The sequence below is a fragment of the Carassius auratus genome, chromosome 5 (genome assembly GCF_003368295.1).
Source record: "Carassius auratus strain Wakin chromosome 5, ASM336829v1, whole genome shotgun sequence".
NCBI lineage: Eukaryota > Metazoa > Chordata > Actinopteri > Cypriniformes > Cyprinidae > Carassius > Carassius auratus.
Genome location: NC_039247.1, coordinates 16,891,789 through 16,912,192, shown reverse-complemented (window position 1 = coordinate 16,912,192; position 20,404 = coordinate 16,891,789). Strand labels below are relative to the sequence as shown.

The following is a 20,404-nucleotide window of genomic DNA, read 5'->3' as shown; positions in this document are numbered from 1 at the left end:
AAGTACAAAAATTGTCACTGGGACAGTTTTGTTGCTTATTTACTCTTAAAGGGTGTATATTAGTACCATAAAATAACATATTATTAACTAAAGTGTACGGCAAAGATACAATGACTCCATTATAAGGATCAAACTGAATAAGACTGTAATGTCTCTGTGCTGGTACTTTTTCCTGGAATATGTTGCTATGGTTTAATATATGCTATTGCTTATCATGCAACACAGACATATCTGCTTTCATGGACAAGAAACCAAACAAACTGTCCTTCTCTATATGGTTACTTAGTGGTGAGTGCTTCCTCCATTTGGTGGGGAAATAGTCCATGGCCACTCACTTATCGACAAATATCCTGAAATGGATGGTGGAATTGACTTCTTTAAAAAGCAATTGATTTTTTGCACCACTGCTAGACACCCTGAATTGAAAAACTTCAAGATGGATTGCTTGACCCAAATAAAACATAGTATACTATATCAAACCCCAAACAGACCAGATGTTCTCTAAAGACAGAAATTCTCCAGTGTTGGTACATGCATTGTTAAAATGCATTGTAAAAATCACACATTTAGTCAGATACTAGTCTGAAAACCAAAATACAATATAAACATAATTGGTAATTAACTATACAAATTGTCAAAAGCATTTAAATAAATGCAATTCTTCCTGATCTGATTAGTGTAAAATAATTTTGTTTGCACACACTAATGTATTTAGGTTCATTCAGTTAGGTTAAATGAATAAATCGTAACTTAGATACTTACAGGTAGCATGTAACATATTTTATTCTTTTAGTTTAAGAAATGTGTTTATTCCACATTACAATGAGTGATATGTAAAAGGCCATTTCTAAGTGTGCATATGACATAACATTCATTGATTGCGTGGCTGTGAAACTTCTATTCAAATGAGGCTATAAGTGTACGTGACTGTGGCTGCGAGCTGGAGGTCACTGAACCGACCTGGCACAGGAAAGAGAGGATGAAGCTCTGTCTTTATGAGGCTGACCAAGGTGATAAACAGGCCATGATATGAAGGGGGAGGGTGCCTTGATAAACTGGACCATTCGTGTTATTGCACTGCTTGCAGAGCCCAGCCAAGGGCTTTGACATGAAAACGGCCATCAGTCTCACTCCATCTCTCCTTCAAATCGATTTTCACCTTCATGAGGATTTATGACTGGGGTTGCAGCTTACTATAATAATAGTCAAACATGAAGACACACTAAGCTGCCTCTGCCAGTATGTTGTGTTATGGTTTTGTTATTGGCAAGCATAATGTCCAAGAATAAAGAGACTGCATGTAGCTGTCCTCATCTAGTATCACTTGATTAAAGTTAAACATCATGACCGTTTTATGCATCAATTATTTATAAATAAATAATATAAAATTATTCACACAATAATAATGAATAAGAAATTAATATTTTGTAACTAACATTTACTCATAATTTTTCTCTATTTTTGCTACCAATGTAAACATACTCAAAGGAGGCTAGTGGTATTTCTGAATGAATTAGTCAATTGTTTCATTCATAAATGAGTCAGTGTTAGAATGATTTGGCTGAGCAAATAATTCAATCATTCATTTAGGAAGACAGTAAGTGTTTTATTTTTTAATGAATCAGTGTTTTTGAACAAATCGTTTGAGCAAATGACTCAAAAAGAAAGTTAGGTCCCTTTCACACTGAGATTCCGGATAATAGACAGGTAATGGGATTTTGGTTTACTCACACTGCCAGTGATTTTCCGGGACTGAACAGAGCAATGTTAGGCTACTAGGTCCCCAACCCAGGACTGATCCCGGAATCAATCCCGGGACGTACTTACGTGCACACAGAAGGCAAACCAGTAGGGATGCACCAAAATTTCAGCAGCTGAAAATTATTGGCAGAGAATGGCATTTTTGTTTTTTGGCCAAAAGAAAATAACAGCCGAAAATATGAGTCAAAAATGTATGGCACGTGGCACCGGCCCCCAGTGTTCAGCGTGCATGTTTCATCAATATTCCACTCTATGAATCTGCATTCCGTTGAGTTATTGGCGGGCCATGTGAATGGGCAGATAGATATTCATGCTCACCAGAAAAGCCGAAAAGTCTTCTCAAATAACACTCTGACAGGAAATTTTTATGTAGTATGCTTTTTTCTCTTAATAATGCTACTTTACAGTAACATTATGTTGTACAGGTGTCCTGGGCAACGCTGGTAAAATGATGCTACCATCTTGTGACCCTATGCTCTGCTCACATGCTCTCATAATAATAGCTCTGTATGACTATATATTATTTGGATAATCTAGGGTTGCACGATTATGACAAAAATCATAATCGTCAATTATTCCCTTTAAATTGTTATTGCGATTATTAATTACGATTATCACAATTTACAGTAAATTATATTTATACCATTGTTTGAAGCAACCACATGACATATTTTTTGATGAAAATAAACAAGCTGAAAACACTTTAACTGAAAACATTTGGCTGCTTTTCTATAGTATTAAGCCTCAAATGTGTACTATAGATTGGATTGGTTTCTTCTTTAAATAAAGAAAGTAAAAATATGAAAGGCATTATAATGCTATACTAAAACTAAAATTAAAACAATTGAGAAACCCTGTAGGATAACCAATGGAAAAAAATAAAAAATAAGGATGCAGAATAACATAACAGTAACTGGACTTTGAACAATTGTGGCATCCGTAATTGTAATTGCAATTAGAAATTTGATTAATTGTGCAGCCCAAGCTAAATCTGATTCTTTTGCATAGAACTGAATAAAATAATATATTTATCACAACCCTGGACCCGTTTTGTTGTGTTTTCTCTCCCCATGTGCTCCCCGTGACCCAGTTTCTCCCTTGTTTGATTGTATTTGATTGTGTTCATTTGTTTCATGTGAGTCTTGTCAGTTGCCCTCATTTAGTCTGGTATTTAAAGTGTAGTCTGTCCTGTGATTCCTTTGTCCAGTGTCGTCCATGCTATGTGCTACGTGTGTGTTCCTGCTTGCCCTGTGTAACCCCTGGTTTTGGATTATTAAAGACTGTTATTCGTATTCTCCTAAATCTCCGCATTCCTTGATTCCTAACTGTAGTATCGTGACAATATTGATATTAAATATCAATATATTTTCTATCCAATTTTATTGTTTTACTTTCACTAAAGTGTGGTTATTTTATTGGCTTGTATTTTTTTATTATTCAGTATCATTAAAATGTAGCTAAATTAAAAAGTCTTACCATTATATATTTAATAAAATAATAAATAATTATAAAAAAATTTGCTTCTGTTTTTGTTTCTGTTTTTTTTGCGATTCGGCCCAGAATTTTCATTTTTGGTGCATCGCTATATTGCCAGTTAACTCTCAATTTAAAAACCTGAGGTTATAATTCTGCAAAGAAGTATAAAGACAGTCTTTTTCCATTAAAACTCATTGATCATGCAAACATTGTCTTCACCGTGTGATATCTTACACTTAGTGTGTACTCCATATATCTAGCTGAAATGATAGTACTAAGCTGCTTGAAACACAGGACTAAAATGTTTATGTTTATAAGGTATATTAATTTACAAGGGGATGCTTGCATGCCAAAGGTAAATTGTTAAAGTTTTTAATCGTAGCATAAATCATTTTGTCAGGTAATCTATCAATGTTCTTAATGCAGGAACATCTAATTGAAGTGGTTTTATTCCGGCTTTTTTTAAATTATTTATATATATATATATATATATATATATATATATATATATATATATATATATATATATATATATATATATATATATATATATATATATATATATATATATTTATATAATATATATGTATAAATAATTGAATTACTGAAACAATCTGGCAATAATAGGTTACACCAATGAAAATTTGTATTTTTTTTTTAATCATATAAAGTAGAAAAAGTTTCCTTAGAAGCTTATTATCACTTTTTTTTTTTTTTTTTTTGGTAAAAAGAAAGGAAAACGACATTGTCAAACCAGTAATTATTTCTCACTGTTTCCAAAAATAAATAAAAAAACACTCTTTTTGAGGATAAACAAAAGCAGAAGCAAGGGGAGCTCACACCGAGTGCAGGGATGAATCAAGTCGAGTCAAGAGTTTCAAACTAGGTCAGAGAGCACACAAGGATCAAGCAAAACTAGAAGAAAGAACAGTAAGGGGAACAGTGGGACCTGGATGAAAGTCCATGTGCCATCCCTGGTCAGGCAGTGTGAATGCTCCTGTTATGTAGAGAAGCCAAAATAGCTACTTTGCATTATTTCCACCTTAGCACAAACTTGTCTCATATTCCAGGCATACACCAGTGCCTTCCCTGAGAGACGATGACCTTGCCAACACATGTCGAATTGCAGCTCTTGTCCTTTGGCAAAATCTTGTTTCCATTTCCCCAGAAACACTCACACTTGCTCTGATTGGACAACCCCAGGCTACCACCTGGCTTACCGTACTAATAGAAACTCTGCCCAGTCAGCATGTTTTGCTGTGTGCACTATATAATGGAGTATAAATCATATTCCATTTAAATGATTCAGACTGATCTATTAAACGTGAAGACATAAACAGTGTGCTCATTATAAAATGACAACAAAAACTGACTCTCTCTGGGATGCTGTCCTGGAGAAAACAAAATTGAATAAATAAATAATCCAAATAAATAAATAAGCATGAATTGAAAAAGGGAAGAAACGATGTACAACGACAGAACAAAGAGTTGTTTGTGACTGCCAGGAGAATTTCCATAGCATATGCGAATACATAAGAAGCTGCAAAGTAATCATTAATAATGGCTGGGATGAACAGTTGAGAGTAACTAACGGCAAGTCACAAGTGAAGTTTCAAAGTAGTTTAGGAGATAAGCATTCCCAGCGTCTGAATTCTTTATCATAATTTGGTGACAGCTTGTTTTGGGACAGAGTTTTTTTTTATTATTATCAAAAGCACAGCCTGGCAGTAAGCAAAAACTCACTTTGTATTTTTTCAGTAACTACTCTCTATTTTTGGCTTCAAGACTTCAAAGATTATCTTTAAATGAGGCTAAAACTGTATCTTTATCTTATTTTGAGCCAGATGCTTCACTAAATACAACTTCAGCCTGCTAGTTAAATCAAAGGTTTATCATAGTATACAAAAACACTACACATTACAGATAACTAATATATTACAACAGCTTTTCTACCCGCCTATAAACTCAAGACAGTAGTTAGGACCTCTTGATCTCAAAACAATAATTAAAAAAAGGTAAAATTTAGTAGTAATTTAAATGTATAATAATTAATTTACATTTATAATCTTAAACGTATATATATTTTTTACATTTATTAGTTAATTTAATATACTTAAAATATTTATTATATACTTTTCAAACATACATATTTGCATATTATTAAAAATACTATTAATAATTCGAGAAAAAGTATGCGTAATTATACAGGATAATCGATGTCTGGAAAAATGATGATGCCATACATAGCAAAGCATCCCAGAGGTACAGTACCAAGGCTATCACAAATCATTCTTGCCATTTTAGCAAAGCCTCATCTATGTCAGCCAGCTAGATATTATTTGAAAAGTTTAAAAAGTTGACATGCAGGAATCACAGAGTAAATGTCAGAGTAAATCAAATACTTCAGTCTGCAACTGCTTATCTAGCAAGCTTTCTGTAAGGTTGAGTCCTGTGACCACTGTGGCCATTTCTTTACTGTGTGCAATAAACACACACACATGCACACACACACACATATATATATATATATATATATATGACACATGGCACCCACCAAGTTGTTTATATTGTTCAGTTCGTAGGCCTTAAAGAAAAAACACTACATTCATATCAGAGAAGCTCTGAATCTCTACTTCATCACCTGTTTTCAAAGCCGAGGACCCATCTGTGCCTTTGTGTTGCATGGCAACCTGCTCAGAATTGATGTAGTGATATATGGCCAGAGTTAAATAAGAGAAAGAGAGAGACTCAGCGAAAGGAAAAGATAAGGTCACATGAAAACATGGACTCGTCGGCAAGATGGAAAGTTGCTTTTCCAGATATATACTGGTGTAAAAACAGGTCAGATTCATGTTCCCATGTTTTTATGCAACCAGTATGTTCATGCCTTTGTACCTGCAATGTTTTGAAAGGAAGCTGAAGGATAGACTAGCAAGGTCAACATCAGCTACAGTGCATGTGCAATTCAGTGAAGGACATCATCCTTTTAACTAACTTCAAAGCTTTTTTTGTTTTATAAGACAAAGAAGATACTTAACTCAAGTCTGCTGTTCTGCGATTATCAAAACCAGATAGAAAAGACAGGTCCATAGAGTGAATACACATAAAATACTGTATGTGCAACAGTTTAGGTTGGAGGTGAGTACATATTGATTTGTACTTATAGCATGACATCTTTTAAGACCTTAAATGCACAGACCTGCACAGGATGGTATTTTATGCTCAATGGCAGAGTGAGTCATTAAGACACACCTTTGCAAAGAGGAGGCAGAGAGCACAGCTCGATAAGTACTCTCAAAGCTGGTGTAAAACCAAGGGTAAATATGATTTGCCATTTATGACCGGTGTTAACCCAGTGCTCTGTAAATAAACTTTATGGCACAATTGGTTTTAATACTCCAGCTGTGCATCTGAAAACTTGGAATGCAATCATCATAAAGTGGTGAAAATGAAGCTTTTTACCTTAGTTTGACTTTTCAGACAAGCCAATGATCATTGCTCTTTAAAAAAAAATAATAATAAATGTGCTTGCGTTTGAATGGCAACTCTACATTTAAATTCTTCCAACATTGTTGGAAATGGCAGAAAATGTAGTGTGTGTATATATATATATATATATATATATATATATATATATATATATATATATATATATATATATATATATATATATAGCAGTCATTACTCCAGTCTTCAGTGCTTCAGTGTCACATAATCCTTTAAAAATCATTCTAATATGCTGATTAGGTACCCAAGAAACATTTATAATTATTATTATTAATGTTGAAAAGCTGCTCAATATTTAATGGAAATGGTAACACCTTTTTTACAAAATTCATAATATGAAGTTAACAACAAAAAAAGCATTTATTCTAAATACAAATTTTGATCAAATGAATGCATTCTTTCTTTAAAAAAATCAATTTCTGAGCAGATGCCAAATATTACTCGGTCATTGTGACGGTCATCCTGAAACACTGGAAAACTCCCAAAACCCCAGAGCTAAAAGAATGGGTCAACATAATGACTAAGACAGCTTTGTATGAACGTTTGCTTTATAAACTGCATAATAAGCATAAAACAAGGGCCCCTGTGTGTATTCCGTTTTGGGAAGATTTTTTGGTCTTTTGTGACGCTGTCTTTCCATGTGACACAATCATTTTAATTTTATTATTATTATTATTATTTCTTTCCCTATTTAGTATTCCATCTATCTCTGTCCATTTCAGCACTGTATTCTGGCCTTACATGTAGTATTTGTATAAATCTGTATTCCATGTTTTGTATGATATTGACTCGTACTGGACAAAAAAAAAAAAGCTTACTGATCCCACATTTTTTTAAGTGTATGCATTTTAAAGGTTTGTACAGACAGTGAATCATGCATTATTAATGCACTGACAGCATCTAAAATTTAAGCATTCTGTGCATAAACAAAATGTACAAATATCTACAAATTCTGTTAGCTACTTGAATATTGAATTAAAGGAATTAGGGTTTATTGGGTTTAAATCAATGACACCATATTTTATTTAACACAAGAAATAATAATAATAATAACATTAAAATGATTGTGTCATGTATGTATATAATTATACCAAAATATACCAAAATATTTATCAATTGTAATATAAATATAATAAAAGGGGACTGAAAAATATTTTTAAATTTCTAGAGCTGTGCATACTTAAAAAAAATAAAAAATAAAATCATATTGTACTTTTCTGTGTAAATCAAATACCTATGAATAATGAGATCTGGCTGGTTTTTGGCACTCCTAATGTGCTTTCTTTCTCTCTTTTGATGCAGAGCAATGCAGATGAAATTGCTAATAACCAGCAAGAAAGACGAGCAATCTCATCTTGAAATAAAATGACGAGGTAGCAGACTAAAAGATAAGATGTGAGATAATCAAGGACAAGGGTTTTTCACAGAAATGAGAAGAAGATGATGGGGTAAAAAGTAATCCAATTAAGTAGCTCCCGAGAGGGAGGTCAGCACAGGATTTTATTAGGGTTCAGAGCAGGTCATTAAGCATTTATAACTTTTCAGAAATGCAATTAGATGACTACGAGGGACGTTTCTTTCGGTTATTATCCAGTAGCTTTCGACCGAATGACTTGTGAAACCCATCAGTCTCTGTGGTGCAGATCTGTCAGAGGTGTTATGGTGGCCTTTCTAATATGTTCTCCAGCTCCTGGGGTAGAAAGCCACTCACAGAACGACGCAGAGCCCAATGATACGATGTCTGCAGATTAGCACCCTAGGGGTCACACTGATCTCCAGCAGCATGAGGAAAGTCTCTACCCGTGTTGTGGGGCTCACTGCTGTTACAGAGTTTCTGTAGGCTAAAGTGGCACAGGTTTGACTGAAAACACTGCTAGCCTGGCAATCTCTGACAGACACATGGACAACATTTCTTTCCGGAGGATTTTATTGTTTCAGTTTCTTGTGTAGAAGTGCTAAATGGGCATCGCTTAGTTGAACAATAATATGTTATAGCAGAGTAATATATATAAGAATAACATGAATATATATATATATATATATATATATATATATATATATATATATGGTAACAGTTTAGTATAGGGAACAATTCTCACTATTACTGTAACTAGTTGCTTATTAGCATGCATATTACTAGAATATTGACTGTTTATTAGTACTTTTAAAGCACATATTCTCTATATCTTACCAACTATTAATACGAATTTTTTTTCCATACTATGAAAGTCAATGGCTACCAGCTACTCTTTGGTTACCGACATTCTTCAGAATAAAGTTCAACAGAATAATTAAACTCATACAGGTTTTGCACAACATGTGGTTGTGTAAATGATAACAGAATTTTCATTTTTGAGTGGACAATCCCTTTAAGTGATGATTTGAAACTATTTTAATGTACTATACATATTTCAACTTGGATAAACATGCAAATGTCTATTATTTTATCATACACAAATGGCTGACTCAAACTTAAACAACTGTAATCCATTAAAGAACAAATACATTACATGAAAAGGCCGCCAGCGTGAAAATGGCACGGCATAAATCCAAAATAGCACAACGGCACACTTCCTCTCAGCAGAGGTATGTTAATTGCCTTCTAAACAAGCGTTGTAGCATTGTTTTCAGTGCTAGCTCACAGGTGAAGGATTTGCTTCTGAAAAAAAAAATAATATATATATATATATATATATATATATATATATATATATATATATATATATATATATATATATATATATATATATTTAATGTTCACTCTTCATCTGTCAAACCTATAAAAAGAGCAGGCCTGCCAGGCCCATTTACTGCTGCCAAAAATGAAGCCTTGTCTCTGGCGTTTGGCATATTGCACCTGACAGGACCCAGGGCAAAGACCGAGAGCCAATTTCAGCTTCTTGGCAGGGCTGCAGTGAGAGTTCGGTGCGGCCTTGCTGAAAGGTGGAAGGCTGTAATAAAGAAGATGTGAGGTTTTAATATTAATGTTAGCAAGGGTGAAAATGGAGACATAGGATCAGGTATGAACAATTGAGAGGGCACTCGGAGAGGCCATGAAACGAGATGGCGGCGAGCCCTAGAGATTGGAAAGTGTTTGCCTGCTGAGTCGTTTGGCTCTGAGTGCTGAGGTCTTATTGACTGATTGAAGATCGTGGCACAAAGTGTGCAAAAATACCCACACACTTCAATCAACCAATATTCAAATGCTATAAAAATGTCTTTGAAACACAAATGTGGTACATTGGACGTGTAGCTTTGGCCTGTTGAAAACGCTGTTAAATTTATTAAAATAACTTTCTGGGTTTAGTACAAGTTTAGTAACTGACAGCATTTGTGGCATAATGTTAACAAAATCAATAATAATAATAACAAAATAGAATGTAAAATTGTAAATTAACTTTACACAGAAATTGTTAAAAAGTGATTTTTACTTTAGAAGCAGTATTTTAATGCTTATGGATCAGTAAACATACCACAAGTGTTCTCGATGGACTTTAACTTGTACTGAACCTGAAATATTTCTTTAACAAAAACAAAAGCAAAAAAATACAAATATGAATCTACGCTACCATCTCAAAAACGACTGAACACGGTTTACTGCAGCACTGGAGTGATTTTAACTCAATGCCCTTATGCTCAGAGTCTTTTGCCTTCCTTTGACACAGACAGACCTCAAGGGGAGTTTCCTCAAGCCTAGGTGCCCCCCGTAGTTTACTCACGTCATGAATCATTCAAGGCATCAACTGCTGAATAAAGACCCACACCAACTGCAGTGCAATCAGACCGCAAGGGTTCGGAAGTGTGGATGGCTCTGCCTTTAGGCACACAGAATAAATGTCGTAGAGGATAGGTACGCTACAAATGTTTAAAAAAGAAATGCCAATCAAACTTTTGATCTTTTACTCGAAACTACTTTTAAAGGGGATATCTGTCAACTCCAGTCAAAAAGAGATTTAGAAAAAAATAAAAATGCTTTTAGTAAAACTCCTAGAGTTTAGAATTCTTTCAAATAGAACCCTGCAGGACCAAAAAAAAAAAGAATAAATACATCAAATGTACACACAACAACAACCAGCCTAAGGTGGTTTGCTAAATCTTAGCTAATCTCTCAACCTGGACAAATTGATGTTAAACTGATCTATAGATGGTTGTTCAGCCTGACCATGCTGGTCGCCGAACAGCTGAAAAGTGCCCAAAACCCCTCTTAAACCACCAATGAAGACAATCCTAACCAGATTAGTCACACTGGGAGACACTAGGGTTTTTCTTTTTCTTTTTTTCAGCAGGTAATGTAAAATGTCTAGATGTAATGTAATGATTTTTAATATACCATAAAGCTTCCAAAAATGGAGATTTGTGAATATCATCTGTAATCATTATTACTACTACTATATAACAGCAATAAAACACAGGTCTGCATGTATTTTTACTGAACTAGAAATCCTTAATTTTTTTTTTAATTCAAAGCAAAAAAAAAAAAAAATTGTGAATAGAAACAATTCACTGTGCTAAAACACTAAACAAAAATAATTAGACCAGATATACAGTATGTACACACCACTTAAAGATTTAGGGTTAGTACATTTCTATGCTTTCATTCGGAAAGAATGCATTAAATTGACAGTAAAAAAATTTACTTTTATATATATATATATATATATATATATATATATATATATATATATATATATATATATATATATATATATATATATATATATATATATATGCAGCCTGGACGACCATTCTTTTATAGTACTATTTTGGAAAGAAGAGTCGTGTACATGGAAATTATATGATGGCCAATAATTGAAAAATGATGATCACACAAACAAACTGCACTTGAATACAATTGTTAGTATTAAAAAGTTCACAAAAACCAATGAACCCCATAAAACTGCTAGAAAACTGCTCAAACGGCACATCTGTAATTATTACAATGACTGAATGTCAGTAATAAAACATACATATTTATATTGCAGGTCTTCCCATATGTTAACACAGGCCAATTCAGGAGGCCCTTATGGGGCCACTTTAGCCATTATGACTTGCCCTTTTGAAAGAGAGCAGCAGAAACGCCTGTGACACTTGGGCATTGCATAAGCAATCAAAAAAGAAAAAGCCCAAAAATACCACACTTCGAGATGTCGCTGCCCAGACTAGGCCAGTTGGAAATAAGCTCAACATCGTTGGCAGACACAAAAAAGATGCTCGCCCACACACACACACACAAAGACTGCAGCAGCTCTGTGAATGTGCTGGAATCCCCTCTCTGCCTCTCTGTGAGCTTGATGTAAATGGGCCTCTGGTGCGTTGATAATAATTAATGATAATAAGAGGAATGATGAATGACATTGTTACTGCACTAGCAGACACAGCAGAAAAGTTCTCTGCTTTTTCTTTCTCTCTGTGACTTGTTCCCCTCCTCTCAACATCCAAATGATCCATCCACAATTTTATCTGTCAGGCCTCAGTTGTACAAACAGGCTCCCCAGCACACCAGCCGCATTGGATGTCCATAGGCAAAGCAGCTGTCAGCCTCACTCTCTCGCTTTCGCCTCTCTCCATTTCTCTCTCATGTCCTTGTCAATTTCTCAACGTTCATATTTACGCTCCCTCTTGCTTCCTCTTTCGCTGTTTCAGAGTAAATATACAGTATGACTTCATAGACATCCTAATGAAAAACGTGACAGGAACTGGCTTTAAGCACAGGCTCATTGGAAAAACATCCTACTTCCTACATTTTCACAAAACTCCCAAAATGTACCTACGGTATATATAAAATCCATTGCAGTTTCCACTGAAATTTGGTAAAACACCAACAACTTTTATTCCTTTTGACACAAATTATCATTACAAGAGCAAACTATTGATTAATAAACACTTATTTTCATGCAGTTCTTAGCAAAATGCTATGTTATGACCCCAAAACACTTTTACCATAGTACATGACTCGTAAACGAATAGATTTTTACAGTCACATTATATAATTAGATCTATTTATGGTGTATAGTAAACTTGCTCAGTAGCTCACCTGGTATAGCATTGCTCTTGTGATTGCCCTGCGAGTCTCGTGAAACATGAGTCATGATAAAAGTGCGCTAAGACTAGAAGCAATCTAAAATGGCATGACTGCTGCAGTAAACGGATTTTCAGTTACGTTAAGGGTAAGGTTTACTGTAGTGTACTCTATTATTTCAAAAACAATAGAACACTGACCTAGACCTTTTAGATCTCTTCACCGGACAATTCTTTTCTGAACAGCTGTAATATGTACAACATTGAATGTAATAAAACATTGCCAGAATCATTCTCATCTGTTTTGAATAAAACTGAGCGCACTTTTAAAACAAACTATCCCTTTAATAATCACACACACACTGTGTCACCATGTCCTTCTCTCTTATACAGACCAAAAGCAGGTGCTTTTCTCCCCACCAAGAGTAGCACAAGTTCCCAGAGGAAACTTTAGTTAGGCTGGTGCTGGATTACATGTGGATTAGTGCTCCTAATGGCCCTGATCTCTCCTAATTCCCATCAATCCTTCTCATCTGAAACATGAAGAACTGAAAGAGAAATCACAAAAAAGAACAGCTTACGTGATTTGGAGATTCAGTATGTGTTGATTTTTCTGTACAACAGAAAAGCGAAGCTGCTCTTTAACGATTTTCAATGCTTTTTTTCTGTAAGCTGTTGAACTCAACACATTCTGTAATCATGAACAGAGCCTATTGAAATTGAAAACGTTCTGCTAATTAATGTTTGCTTGAGGACGAGACAAGTGTGTCGCAGTAACCTTTCACAGCAAGCGATGTGAACTGGAGGATATAGTGTCATGGGGAACGAGAGTGTGACTGAAAAAAAAGAAGTGATAGGAAATCTTGATGAAGGATAGAAAGCTCTTTTCCCCTGGTAGCAGTTGGTGACTCAGTAAGGGTAAGGATGTGCCGAGCCGAGTGCAATTAGCAAAGTGGCCCTAATGCCAAAATCACACAGAGAGGAGCAGAGGATGACAGACCAGCCCTCTGGAGTAGAACACAAGCCTCTGTGTCGTATACATCGCACCAAATGTGTTCTCATTCCAACAATAGAGAGAAGAGTATTGCTGGTTTAAATTGAATAAAGCTGCTGGATCAGAAGGTGGCACTCAAAACAAATGCAATCTGATAATGCAATACTCCTCTCTACTCAATACGTTTAATGTTGGTGTTATGCTCGAAAGCATTTAGAATCACTTCAGCTGTCACTTGCTCAAGTGCAGTCACTGTCAGTTAATGGATGCCTTTATAATTTGTTTTGGGTTTTTTGTGTTCCTTAAAGTGATTCATGACAAAGATAGCTTGGCAGTAATAAATGACTAACAGGGTGTCTGATGCCGATATAATAATGTCCAAGTCATAAAACTCTCATCTTCACCAATACGCTAAAACCGAGAACATCTTAGGCTTCATCATCAGTTACCTGCTGTATTTCCTGAAAGTCATAAGTCAAGAGTGTTTTTAAAGTGTCTTTAATTATTCCACGATGATGATGATGATGATCCAACCATAATCACTCATCCTTGCTAAATAGTATAAAAGATGGACTGGGGACCAGGGAAAATGTCTTGATTTTAGTTCCAGGTTTTGTTCTGCAAATGTTCAGCCAGCACTGACAAAGGTTGTGAGCAAAAAAAAAAAAAAATAAATAGAGAAGAAAGATAAATGAACCAACATTATGACATTATCACGTGACTACAGTAACCTTTGTGCTGTTTATATATATATATATATATATATATATATATATATATATATATATATATATATATATATATATATATATATATATATAGATAGATAGATAGATAGATAGATAGATAGATAGATAGATAGATAGATATTAAATGCAACAAATCTTTTCACAAAATAGAAATGTAAAAACTCAACATTATCAGGTCAAAGGCAATGAGTAAATACACAGGAAATACATCTAAAGAATAGGTGTAGTTAAGAACCAAAATCTAAATTATTTAACCAGCTTTCATTTGATTATACCAACGCAGTTTATTTTCAAGTGTCAGATCAGGTAGAAAAAGCTCCTTATCCCTTCAACAGGCCTCTCAAGCAGCACATTTTAAGTCATGATATCATGTTGTACTGAACTCGGCCTGATTTATCTGTATGTCGAGTTAAGCACAAAACATATTAGTTATCACTGCACAATATACACATTTCCAGTTGGTTTAAACATATGAAATCACTTATATCATGTGTGACCATTTTCACAAATCTTTCTCAAGCAATTCTATTTTTATGCAATATAACTTCAAAGAGCTTGTTTTGATTTTTGTCTGGTTGTGTCAGTTAACAACTAAACATTGTGCACTTATATTCAGAAGCTTTTCTTCCAGCAGTTTCTCTGACAAGGCAAGAAGAATTTGATTTAAGCATTCATTACATAAAAGGCAACAGACCTAAGGACATTATTATTCTCAATAAAGGGAAAAGCCACAAGGTTGCCCCAATCGTAAGATGTTGAGGAACAGAGAGAGAAAAGCTAGAAGGTTTCCATGTGTAAAAATCGAGTTTATCCAGGGCCGCATTTATTATTGATAAATGTTTTTGTTGTTCCTTTTTTTTTACTTTAAGATTTTCCCACAGTCCAGATACACATGACTCAACCGTCTGAAGAACTTTTTGACAGTGCTCCACAATTTAGACATCACAAAAGCAGACTTCCATTAGTTAGCGAAGACTTTGAGATTAGCATCTTGGTGCGGTGCATATTGAATTATGCGATGGCATCGCATCAATCAGAGAGCAGTGACGCGCATTCATCAGACTGAGCAAAGTAATGAAGCCCTTAATTCTCCCTGCGGGTTTGTTGTGGCACTGTTCATCTTGCAACGTTTTAATTGATTTCGGACTTGCTCGTGAGTAAAGGTGATATGCTTAGCTGCATGGGGACAGCTGGTGGAACCAATGTTTATGCTGTGTTATACAGGAGTGTAGAGCAAAGGCATGAAGACTTTGTAGATTATTATTTCAAATTCATACGAAATGTTAGTAGTCACTGGCTATAAACTATAAGACCTTACACAAAGGAACTGAAAAGACAATTATAATTTTGCATATTTGATAAGTAAAGTATATTTGTATAGTATAGCATAGTAAGTACAGTATAGCCATGGGTTTCCTCAGGAATTTCCTATGGGTTTTCAGAATACCAGTTTTGATTAATGAGTGCATAGTTAACATTACTTAAAGAGACATAATTGACACAAATTCATTCCCTTCAGTGAAATTTGAAAATGTTTTTCTTTATTCTTATTGTCATATTGTCAGCATCAACAACTTTTTTTTCAAGGCAAAATCAAAGTATTTTTAACATATAATAGACAATATTGCAGTAACAACTATATAAGATCTTTTAATTTGATATTTAATGAAATTCCTAAAAGTTTTAAATTCTGAAATTAAATTCAAGTAAATTAACATCCTTTGTGGCCATTGTAGCTTTTGTTTAGCAACTTACATTTTTAAAAACGCAGTGGCTCCATAATTCATATTATGACATTTTTTACACTATTTAAGCTATAACACAAAAGATGAAAGTCTCTTCAAATAAAGATAAACACAGACTTTTTTCTCTCTATTTTACTCATAAATATTAAATCATAATCCATAATTATGAACCATTTAAGATTAATAAGTAAAGAAATCTAAAAACCCAATTACAATATATATAACTAATTGCTTTTTTCCTCTTTTGTGAGTCGCTTTGGATAAAAGCATCTGCTAAATGCATAAATGTGAATGTAAGACCCGACAGGAAATTCCCAGCCCAGATTAGCTGGGCATTAAACTGACATCACATCTAAACTATTGGCTTCACAACAGGAATAAATCTTAATTGGACATTCAACATCTAAACCAGGGGTTCCCAAATTTTTCAGCCCACGACCCCCAAAATAAGTGCCAGAACCTCGGGGCCCCCACTTTTCTCTGAGGTGGTAAAATTAAACAAATGTTTTTACACAACGGTGCAAACGCAGCATTATGACATCACAAAGGAACACAACAGTCTAACAACGATAATATTATTTTATAGTAAATTACTAATTACTTACATTTCAACATTAATCTTACCTAATTAGTTGGGAGGGCAACATGCTGGAGTTTTATTTTTAATTCAACCTATTTTATTATTATTTTTTATTTATGGATAAAATATGCTACTTCTAATCTTTTTTAAATTATTTGGTTTTTGGAAATCATCTTGCGACCCACTGGGGGGTCCCAACCCCTACTTTGGGAACATCTGATCTAAACTACAGCTGCTGGTACAGATGAGCCAGTGCTGTTGCCATCCTCATACATTAAACTGAGTTCGACTCAATAATAGCACGCCACCTACTTACACAGTAAATCTGAGTGTTAAGTAATGTTCTACCACTCAGTCATAAGCTTCCCTTCACGGGTCACATCTCAGCATAATGAGAGTTCACAAGCATGCTTCGTTTTAACAGAAAAGTCAATCTCACACTCAAAACACTACAAAGCTTTGTTACACACAAACACACATTGTCGATAGACGGACAGACGGACGGACGGACGGACGGACGGACGGACGGACGGACAGACAGACAGACAGACAGACAGACAGACAGACAGACAGACAGACAGACAGACAGACAGACAGACAGACAGATAGATAGATAGATAGATAGATAGATAGATAGATAGATAGATAGATATTCAGTGATATACCAATGTATCTAATTATTTTGAGCAGAAAAGCATGCTTTTAAAAAAATAGACATAGGATCAGATCAGACCCGGTCAAAACATTAAGTGTGTGTGAGAGCGACAGTCAGATTCAAGAGAGAACAACAGAGACAGAAACAGAATCGGTAGGCTAAGGGACTCTTCTCTCACTCTTTGTCTGTGTCTGTCACAGTGAACTGTTTTCTTTGGTCTGCTCTGACTCGTTCTCCCATGAGACTGGATGGCTCATTGGTCTTGCTCCTTTGTGCTAGCATTAGAGCATCACTCTGTTCCTGCCGCTTGTCAATACTGTGATCAATGCGAGCATGCAGCCAAGTCCTGTGACTGACGTATCTCCTTGCAACGTGTTTGGTGCCCTGTTAATCAAGTGATGTTTATGAATTGCTCATGCATTATGAATCTCATCTGCTGTAAGTAAAGTAGACAAATAAAAAAGAAAAAGCTATTCACTGGAGGAAATGGAAAACATTTTCCACAAGAGACAACATATCTTGTTGCAGATGCACTGCAGTTCTGTACAAAATAAAAAGTGAAACATTTTTTTCTTCAGGAATAGCTGCATATATATATATATATATATGTGTGTGTGTGTGTGTGTGTGTGTGTGTTTGGTTGTGTGTGTATGTGTGTGTGTGTGTGTTCATCACACTTTCAACCACTTTGCATTCAAAAAATCTGAAACTCTGAAAACTCATAAAAACAGATAGAAATTACAGGAATTGTAAGTGGACAAAAAATTGTTATAATGATAATAATAATATTAACACATTTTACAGTGTAAAAAAAAATATCCTTTTTTTTCAAACAAATAACTGCACTTTGACCTAGTAACATTTCCAAAAAGCACAAGCAAATATCTAGTAATAATTTACTATTTAGGTTTTTGATGTGTGCTACTGTTCGTTATCATACAATCAACCTTAGTGTACTGGAATAGGGTTTAAAAATAGAGTTTAAAAGAAAACGAAGACCACAGTGCCTGTTATTCCTGTCGTAGTTAAGAACGGCAAGAGATGTGAAGTCAGTGTCGGAGCTCGAGTAGCTACAGCTGACACTAAAGCAGCACAGCATCCATCAGATGGTACTGTCTCGCTCTGGTAGCCAGATGAACTTCCTCATCGATGCAATCTACACAAATGCATCTCGAGATAAACAAGAAACAACTCGGCGCTCTTCTCGCGCTACCAGAAGACTAGAGGCAAGACTCAAAACTTACACGCTTAACATTAATAAGCAATATTTTGTCTACATATTTCCCCTGATACTATGTGAATCTCGTTAAAACTGATTATTGGCTACATTAGAATAAACTGAGTTAAAACAACATAGGCCAACGTGCATTAGGAATATAAGACAATAAAGTGTGTTCCGATACGGAACGTGATACATAGCCTAGTTACTTTGCTCTCAGTTTAGCCCGAGATTATGATAGAAGTCTTGCTAGACATAAAGAAGCATCCACTTCTCGCGCGAAGCTCCTCAAGAATGTAGCACACTGTAGTCCGTGCTTTATTCTCGTGGATGTGCATAGGACAACATTAAAACACAAACAAGACAACAGCGCAAAGAAGAAACGCATTCCACCTGCTGGGTGGCCAAAGTGCACTAGCACTGAATGTGATATAGGCAACGACCAAGCCATCCAGAGAAGTAGTTCAGCACCAGCACAAAGGACAGCTCCACTGCATCAAGATAGAGATCGCACTTCAACCCTCACTGAAAGACTCACCTCCGAGAGAGCAGAGCAAGGTGTAAACAAGCAACAGGATCTCCAGACGGCCCATCCCCGACCTAAGCCCTTCCAGCCACCACATCGTGATAAACTGACTGTTTACGCCCCGGCTGCACGGACGCGATTTTTATATCGCTACGCTTGTCCACATTTTCAGCTCTTGCAACGGACCAGCTGTTCGAGCATGACGTAATAGCGAAGAGGCTATTCCGAGAAAGCCCCGCCCCTTCTCGGCTGTGATTGGAGGTTCGCCACACATCCATTCAATTGATTGGAGGACGAGAACGTCAGTCAAAGGGACAGGCGTCTCGTTCTGTCCTGGTAGGAGACATGAGTGGTTTTCCGACAAATGAACAGCATTTCAAGTTTACTTCCTCAAGAATATCCAAGAAAGGGTTTTTTCTAATGATTGGAATTTAAAGCAACAGCTACATGATGAGGAGGAATGCGCTGAATGTTATGATTTCTCTTTTTCGCACTTGAATTGTAACTGTAGCGTTTTTTAATTTGTATTACTTCATAGGTAAACAGAAAATAAATTCTATTTTTGTAGTAAAGAAATATGGTTTGCTTTGAGATAATATTAATTAGATTTCGTGTCACACATTTGTGTTGTAGACGAAGGCCAATACTGCCATCTAATGACCGCTAGCTGACTGACACTAGCACTTTCATCCACGAATATTATGCCCTCTGAAGCAGTAAAAGCACTGGTTTACTTAAAACTTTTTACAGTGTACTGTATATGTTCCTAATTTTTTCTATAAGACTTTATTCTATAAGTTCATTTATTTCAGTAATTCAACTCAAATTGTAAACCCGTGTATTAAATAAATTCAATGCACACAGACTGAAGTCATTTAAGTCTTTGGTTCTTTTAATTGTGATGATTTTGGCTCACATTTAACAAAAAAAAAACACCAATTCACCATCTCAACAAATTAGAATATGGTGACATGCCATTCAGCTTATCAACTTAAAACACCTGCAAAGGTTGCATCCATTGCCAAAGAAGCTGGCTGTTCACAGGGTGCTGTATCCAAGCATGTTAACAGAAAGTTGAGTGGAAGGAAAAAGAAGGAAAGATGCACAACCAACCGAGAGAACCACAGCCTTATGCAGATTATCAAGCAAAATTGATTAAAGAATTTGAGTGAAC

General features: G+C 35.3%; 1 protein-coding gene across 1 annotated transcript in view; it reads right to left on the bottom strand.

Annotated features, from left to right (window-relative positions):
• The window catches only part of LOC113078814 (transmembrane protein 8B-like), a 126,331-nt gene extending 106,872 nt beyond the window's left edge, over nucleotides 1-19,459 (bottom strand). Inside the window, exon 1 of the mRNA XM_026251130.1 lies at nucleotides 19,243-19,459. Within this exon, the coding sequence (XP_026106915.1) occupies nucleotides 19,243-19,327 (85 nt within the window). The 5' untranslated portion in view covers nucleotides 19,328-19,459. The remainder of the gene's footprint in view (nucleotides 1-19,242) is intronic.
• Between the last annotated feature and the right edge of the window lie 945 nt (nucleotides 19,460-20,404).